The sequence below is a fragment of the Heliangelus exortis genome, chromosome 2 (genome assembly GCF_036169615.1).
Source record: "Heliangelus exortis chromosome 2, bHelExo1.hap1, whole genome shotgun sequence".
In the NCBI taxonomy this organism is placed as follows: Eukaryota; Metazoa; Chordata; class Aves; order Apodiformes; family Trochilidae; genus Heliangelus; species Heliangelus exortis.
Window position 1 is genome coordinate 2930228 of NC_092423.1, and position 8440 is coordinate 2938667.

General features: G+C 47.5%; 1 protein-coding gene across 2 annotated transcripts in view; it reads left to right on the top strand.

The window, feature by feature from the left end:
* Positions 1-2893, top strand: part of WNT3A (Wnt family member 3A) — a 102039-nt gene extending 99146 nt beyond the window's left edge. For both annotated transcript variants that reach the window (XM_071734592.1, XM_071734593.1), the window contains exon 4: positions 113-2893. In XM_071734592.1, the coding sequence (XP_071590693.1) occupies positions 113-592 (480 nt within the window). In that variant the 3' untranslated portion in view covers positions 593-2893. The remainder of the gene's footprint in view (positions 1-112) is intronic.
* The last annotated feature ends 5547 nt before the right edge of the window (positions 2894-8440 follow it).

Genomic DNA, 8440 nt, shown 5'->3' on the forward strand with positions numbered 1-8440 from the left:
AACTGCATTTCTTTAGGAAACCCTGGTTAACAGCAGAACGCGAGCTGAGTTTTGGTGACGAGCTAACGCCTTCCTTCTTCTTTGCTTTTCCTCTCCTTTTTTTTTTTTGCAGTCTATTATTGAACTCATGCATCTGAAGTGCAAATGTCATGGCCTCTCTGGCAGCTGTGAAGTGAAGACCTGCTGGTGGTCTCAGCCAGACTTCAGGGTCATCGGTGACTACCTCAAGGACAAGTACGACAGCGCTTCCGAAATGGTGGTGGAAAAACACCGAGAATCCCGCGGCTGGGTCGAGACCCTCAGGCCCAAATACAACTTCTTCAAGGCTCCGACTGAGAAGGACCTGGTTTACTACGAGAACTCACCAAACTTTTGTGAGCCCAACCCTGAGACAGGTTCCTTTGGGACCCGTGACAGGATCTGTAACGTCACTTCCCACGGGATTGACGGGTGTGACCTTTTGTGCTGCGGCCGCGGGCACAACACGAGGACTGAGAAAAGGAAGGAGAAATGTCACTGTATCTTCCACTGGTGCTGCTACGTCCGCTGCCAGGAGTGCATAAGAGTCTACGATGTCCACACGTGCAAATAAAGCAGGAAAATCCCTTTGCTGGGCTCCAAGCGGAGGAATGGATTTGAGCCTACTTCCTCTGAGGTTGCAGACATGAGAGAAGCCTCCTTTTTTGATATTAAAAGAATAAAAAAAAAAAAAAACACTTTTTTTTTTTTTAAAAAAAAAAAGGCTAAAACTGGTTGGATAGAATAGGTCTAATGACTTCTGGGCTATCCCGAGGTACATCTGGCAGTCACAAAAGTTTTGCCCCAACGATGCCTCCCGTAGGAGACAGCGGTTTTTCAACCAGCTGAGGCCGCAGAGCTGGGAAGGAGAGCATCAGCAAAAGCCTGGGTTTGCTCTGCTGTCACCCACCTGAAGTGACTCGTGTGATTAAGTGTCCTTTGAAAGACTTGCATCTTCCTAAGCATCTCCTTTTCCTTCAGTCAGGCAGAGGCTGTGTGGGACAACAGCACTGAGCTTTCTGGGATCTATCTACACACCCAAGTGGTCAGACTCTGTGTAAAATACAAGCAACAACGATAGCAGCAAGAGAGATAAAAGCAGATAAATTAATGACTTTAAAAAAAAATAATAAATACATGTCAATCCTCCTTTGCTTTTGCCCTGGAACTGGAGAAGTCTAAAAACACATAATAGAGCTGTGGAGTGGGCAGGCTCTTCATGCGGACTTTTTAGCATTAGTATCTTCTGCCAGATTTGACATAGGATGGAGTGACACATGCAGAGAGGGAGGAAGGGAGAAAGAGAGGGAGAGAAACCAGCTGCTGATGGTTTCCTGCAAATTCCCTCCTGGGACACAGGAGAGGGGCACAGTGTGGAAATTTTCAGTGCCTGATACGTGAAGTGAAGAGGACTCGGTGTGTGCATTGGGAAGGAGACAGTCCCACCAAGGGTGCTCCAGCTGTGTTCTGGTATGTGGCTCAGCCAAAAAGCCTCCTTTGGAAATAAAATGCACAGAACAAGCCTCCTGGGGCTGGATACTCTCTGTTGGGACATTCAGCTCTTCAGTATCCCAGCTGGTTTCTGTGGAGGAGGAAAGGGGAAGCGTTCACCTCTCCCAACTCATTAAAGAAACGTCATCACCAACAGTGGAAAGTGCACTTAGTCCATCTGCTCTCTGCACCTCATCCAAGCTCCCCCCTGGGCACTTTGCAAAAGCCTGAGACCACAAGTCTGTTTGGAACCTGACCCTGAAGGACTGCTTGTCACCCTTCCATTTGCAGGATGATGAACCAGCCCACCACCAACCCCCACAAACTGGAACAGTTTCAGACTCGAGGCAAATTTTAGTCCACACCTAATTCCTACAGCCATTCCCAGCTCTAAAAGTGGCACAGGTTAAAATGCACAAAACCCAGAGGCTGAACCAGCCCAAGTTCAAGGGCAAGTTTGGACTAAGAGCCACCTCCCAGCTTTGCAGCACTGACCCATCTCTTGCTGTTCACCTCTGCCTCCACATCTTTGAGTCTTGCTCTGCTAATGACTTCAGATCAGGCTTGCCAAGTTCCAGAAACAGCTCCCACCTCTTCCGTGGGCACCAGGACTTCCTTCAGGCTCGTGGGGATCTTCTGAGAAGCACAGCCCATCACCCTGGTACCTGGAGCACCATAACTGCTTGAGTTATTCCTGGTCCATCCTGGCACAAAGGAGAGGTGTATCAAGGATGGGGTCTGTTCAGCCTCAGATGCACTTATCCTCTGTCCTCTTTGCCTTACCCATACCTTTGGGTTCCAACCTTGGGAAAAAGGACAATGGATTAGCAGGTTTTTCTTCCTCTTCCAGTCCAGGGAAGAAAATGGGGCATGATCAACCCTCAGTGACCCATGAGAGTCTTTTCATGGCAATGCAACCATGGCTGCTGGCTAGTTCACTCCTTGATGTCTACGTAGATAGATCAGTGCCCTTCTCTCCTGCATGTCCTCATTCCCAAGAACCAAAGGATGCATGCAGAAGAAGCAGGGAACAAACAGAACTTCATCCCATCAGAGAGGAAAGAGGAGGAAATGATGCCTCCGAGGGTTGACTCTGAGTCATGGTGTCTCCTGGGAGTACTCCTAGGTTGGAGCAGTTTATGCATCACCCATTTGTCCCAAGGCTTTGCCCGAGGGCACCAGAGAGCTTTGCTTATTGATGGAGACACTTCTATCAATGCTCTGCAAAAGAAAAAGAAAAAAAAAAAATTAAAAAGCTTCAACGAAATGAGAGCAGAGGCACGGAAGAGAAGGAAGGAGAGAGGAAGAGATCAAGAGAGACCGATTGAAAGTGGGGGAAAAAACCTCAAACCACTCAATCATATCTGTACATTAAATCTTGCACCCAATGTGGTAGAAAGCAATAAAATCTGAGAGGAAGATGGACCAGTTAATGGAGCCACAACTGATTTTTGCAACAAAATCTAGGAGAAAACCAAAATCTGATTGTTATGGCAAACACAGAAGGAAGTCACTGCAGGGGGAAATTGCCACAAGAACCAATATTCCAACACCAGCTCTCAAGATGGCAAAAGCTGAAGAAAACCACATGCTCCCCATGGTGGAAGCCACTGAAGAACTGGAAAAGATGGGACAAGGGAAGACACTTGGTCTGATTTCCTGAATATGATGCAGATCAGTCACAGCAAGGGATGGGACACATCCTACCAGGAACTTCTGTCAGTGAGTGGTGTCCCTACAGCAGAGATGCAAATCACTGCAGGTCACAGCTCCTGCCAATCCATTGACTTCAGCAGACACCCACAATTAGTTTTATCCCAATATTCTTAAACAAGGGTGGTTTCAAACTCCTTCTGCTACACCACACCAATGAAGAAATGGGCTGGAGGACTTGACTTCCATGCATGGGAGCTGGACTCTGACTCCAGCCCATCCACAGCATCCGAACAACCACCACTTCTGCTTTTGCACCAGAACCAAGCCAAACACCACTACCAGGTGAAGCTCTTTGGGAAGTATGGAGTTGAGGGGGGGAACAACCCCAAACTAGGCATTTGCTGAGCAATTGCCTTTTTAGGTGAACAGATTTTAACTGCAGCAGTGGAATTTATTTCATCTGACCATGTCATCTAGAGTAAGCTATTTCCTTAGTTTTCTGCTCAGATCAGTGACAAGAAACAGACAAGTCCAGAAGGTGATTCATTATGGTCTTGGATGGTATCTAAGCTATGTTTGGGAAATTACCCTCTGTCTTTCCTCTGACTTTAGCTGATGAGCTCATAGTAGGTGATGAGGTCTTAGATGGGTCCAGTCTGAGGATGTGAAGTCCACTGTGAGTCAAGGAGGTGAAGCTACAACCTGATCATCAGCTGAGGTGGGTTGGAAGTTGGGGTCCTTCCTTCAAAGCTGGGGTCAGGCTTGAAACAGCTCAGTGATTGAGGACTTCCACCCCATATGAGGGATGTTTCATGATGCCTCTGCATATTTGTTTGGTTTGATCATGTAATTAATTAATCATCCACCGCGGTGATACAATGGAAGGGGTTAAGCTGCTACTAAAGTCGATGAAAAATGCCAGTTTGGATTTTGTTAACCACCCCGTGGGGCATCTGAGGGTCCTATTCCTGGGTCTGGCTCTGCCCACCCATGAGGAGGGAAGAGAGAGAGCCTGCTGGGAGCACACTGAGTGCACAATCCAGACCTGCACCTGACCCCATGGCTTTGGAGAAGGGACTTGGCCCAACACTCCCTAGGACACATGCATTGAGGATTCTTTGGGAAACTAAGATCCCACTCTACTGCCTACCTGAGAGGTCTCAAGGAAGGGGTTGCCTCTGTGCTGGCATGAAAGATTGAGTCAGTGAGGAGTGAGGTGTCATCCCTCTCTACATTTCATCAAGCCTACATTGGGTTTCTTTTAGGAGGTGGTCTGAGGATAACCCAGAGCCTTCTCATGCCTCAGGTGCTCCCATCCTGCAAGTGGTAGGGCCTTTCTTATGGAGAGGACTTAGGGTTTCACTCAATAATATAATTATCTGGTGATATTTTAGGTGGCCTGCTAATATTTTATTGGGATCCAGCTGTTGCTTCAATGACATAGGACACCAATAAAAATTAAATCTGGGCTGACATGTCAGAGACTGCAGGGTGTCCAAAACAACATGAGATACTCGTGTGTAAGCAGTTGAATTGTGCACTTGTCTGGACATGGCTTTCTGTCAAAGCTTCCCCTCCACCTCAGTTGAGCTGGGTAAGGACCCATCTATAGTCAAAAGGAAAAAGATCTTTAAATCATTCATTTCCCACAGATGGGAGCTGAACAACTCAGCCTCCATGATCCGTGGTGCCCTTCCCTTCAGCCTTCACTTCTGATGAGGTTTGTCCCCAGGCAGATGGTTTGTACCAGGGATGTGTCTGGCAGTGCCAGGGAAAAGGGAGAAGGTATCATCCAACCAAGTAACACAGATGTAAAACACACAAAAAAGAAAACCAGACCATAATTCCCTCCACCTTACATGCTGCTATCCAACCTTTCCTTTAGCTGAACAGATGGGTTTGACAGGGCCCATCAGTTCCACATCCAACCTCATGAAAGGCAGTGGAGTTGCCTGCAAGGGGGGAAATTGACCTCATCTCTTTTCTTTCTGTGAAAGAAATGGAAAGTTTAGGAGTTTTGGTGTTTTATTTCGTTTTGGTTTTTTTTTCTCGTTTTGGTTTAGGTTTAGAATTCGGGGTCTTCTCTTTCTTAGAGAAAAGAAAAACCTGGGGAGGGAAACAGATGACATTTGCTGTTACTTGACCCCATGATGCATCTCTTTTGGCTGAGGAGCATGTTCCCCTCTGAAAGTCTTTTCCAAAGCATTCTGCAGCCTCCAGAATTGTTTCACCTCCTTCCCATGAGGAGCTAAAGCAGCCAGGATTTTATCTTGGGAGAGGATTGCAGAGACAGCCACTCCACAGAACACAATTTGGGCCAGAAACCTCTGAGTCAGCTCCAACCACATCAGCCCTGCAGCCAGAAGTGTTGGAGTCTTAGCTGAGCATTGCAGGATTTCTGTGTTAGGAAACCTCAGAGAGCAATTGCTTCTGCCACTTCTGAAATGGTTTGAGTTGCATGCAGGTGCAGGAACACATCCATCACACCTGTGCTTGTGTGCTTCCCATCTCCTCATCCTTAAATTCAAATACACTGTAGGTTTGGATCAGTTTTTTAGCTTCAAGGAGAAGTTCTGGTGCTGAAAAGATGGGGTTTGATGTTGCTGGGGGATGAAAGGTTACAGCATGAGCACTCTGCAAGAGCTTGGAGTTGTGAATCCCAGGCTTAGATTCTGCACTATGGCAATTACTGCCTTGATGCCTTAGAGATATTGCTTTGGGAAGAGAAAATAGGGCCATGGAAAGGCACCAGACCAGCCACTGCCCTGGGTTAAACAAGTTGCCTATAGGAAAATGACTCCCTGCTCTTCTAGAGACCTTCTCCAAAGCTTCTAGGAAGGCAAAATTCTGCTGTCAGGGGTGGAATTTTCTCCCAGATCTCTCAGTCATGTGCCCAAGAAGCTGTTTGGGTGAGAAGCTTTAGTGAGAGCATCAGGTGATGGGACAGAAGGTGGGATGGGAAGGAGGAGATTCCATCTTTTCTCCACAGCTTTGCACCTCCTCTTTCCCACCTCCCTCCAAGCTAAATCTTAGCTCTTGAGAGTTCTTCACATGGGAGAATCTCTTTTCTGGATTTCCCCTCACTCTGGGCAGCAGCAGCAGGATCTGGCTTGCTTTTTGCTGAATGTTTCGTTCATGTTTTCTGCTCCCCCTCCCTGTGTGTCCTCCAACAAAATCTCCTCTGCAGTTCCTCACTACACTGCAAGGGGACAGGACCCTCCTCCCTCAGAGCTGCTGAGGGGGTTGCAGATATTTTGATTTGATGGGAAACTGAGGCTCCCGTGGCCTCCATTTGGAGAAGAGGGTGTTCAGTCCTCATCCCTGACACTTCCAGTGTTTTCATGGACCTGGGAGAACCCTTCTGCTCCCATCCTGCTGCAGTTTCTGGAGGTGCCTTAAGGTTCATCTCCACCTTAGGGTGCATCTCCACCTTGGAGGGGGAGATGTTCTCAAGCACAAACAAGGATTAACTCCAAGGGTTAACCTGAGGGTGCCTTGGGTGGGATTCAGAAGGCAAAATGAGATGTTTAAATACAGGAACCCACATGTGAAGCTCCCATACAAGCCCAGTGATGGGTTCCATTTGCCTAAACACAGCATCTGGGGCTGAGTAGAAATATTGAAGATAGGTCTCAAGCCATTTGGGATGCCCCAGGGTACCCCAGAGGCTTCTAGAAACTGCTCTGGTAGAATCTGGGCTTCCTTTAAGTCCCAGAGTGTATCTCCCAGCTCCATGCAGATGCTCCAGAAACCCCAGGGCAACTCAGATGACAAGAGATGCTTGTGCTGAGCAAGTCACTTTTGCTCCTAGTCAATAAGCAATGGAAAATAGAGAACAATCCAGCTGTCCAAATGCAGGTGTCCACTGTAGGGTGTAGCTGAACCCCCCTCTGGACTCCACCAACCACTCTGACTCCATCACAGAGAGGTGTTTAAATGTCTCTCTCACATGGAGACTGATGGTTGGGTGTCTTAATCCGTAAGCTGGATCCCACTCCAGATGCCCAACTCTCCTGTCTTTGGAGGCTTTAAGATGGAAAACTGTGTATGGGCTCAATTCTGCTCTCCTTTAAACTGATATAAACCAGGAGGCATCATTTTATAATGCCAGACTTGCAAGTCTCTCAGAGGGAGAGGAGGGTGGACCTACTCTGTGAGGATAATTATTGGAATCCAATTTACTGACTGGTATTTAATGGGTTTGGCCCCAAGGGAGCATCTCTGCTCTCCCTGTTGGTGAGCACAGAATGAAAATGGACAAGTCCCACCAAGTCATCTCCAGGCAAAAATCCTCTTGTCATGTGAATACCACCCAGATAGAGAAAGTTCCTGAAGCACAACATTCACAGGGGCCTTTTTTCCACATGACTTGGTCTCCTCCTCTGCTGCTGTGGACCTTGCTGATGTTACACATGTTCTGTGGACCAAGGGAGGTCTTGGACAGCCCTCTGTGGGAGTGATGAGTAGGGAAAGTGTGAGGAGATGCTTTCCTCAGTTTCTTTTCTTTTTTTTTCCAAGTTTCTTCTTCTTATTTATTAGTATTTATTTATTTCTCACCATTCATTCCACTCCACCAAAAACTACTGAAGGCACATCCTCTACAGACACAGGCTGGCAAGCATCACCCTTTTTTTTTTTTTTTTTTGGAGGGGAGGCACCATCTTGTCAGAGCTCCTTCCCAACATGCACAAAAACAAAAAACAAAGAAGGCCTGAGTTTTTCCCAAGGTATTCCTCCAGTATTTTTCCTGTGTGTGATGAAATCCTCCCCACTGGTGGGAATTCCTCCAGACCTTGGTTGCCCCACTGCCCACCTGTCCTTGACTGACTGACTGCAGCTCAGCCTTAGGTCTCTTCATCTCAGTGGATGAACTGCTCAAATGTCTCTCTTAGGGCATCACTTTCTGTCACTCCCAGGACACAACCTGCCTGAACAAGCCCTCTTGTAGCTTTGGACTCTCTGACAAGCCCACCAGCAGTGTGGAAGACATAAAACCCAGACCTGTAGCACCCCAAGGGGATTCCCCCGTGGTACAAAAACGTGCTTGTCCAGCAGTCAAGGACAAGTATCTTCTTGTGGGTGGGTTTTTTTCACTGTTGCTTTCCCTTCCCACAGACTGTCTGCCTGATTACATCGCCTCCTTCAAAGCTTCATCACTGTCTGTAACCCTTCCCCAGCCTGCCCCTGCCCTCACCCCACCTGAGCACCCCCTTTTTACAGATTGCATGTATGATACAACCTGAAATTCCAAAGCTATTGTACAAAGTAGGATTGT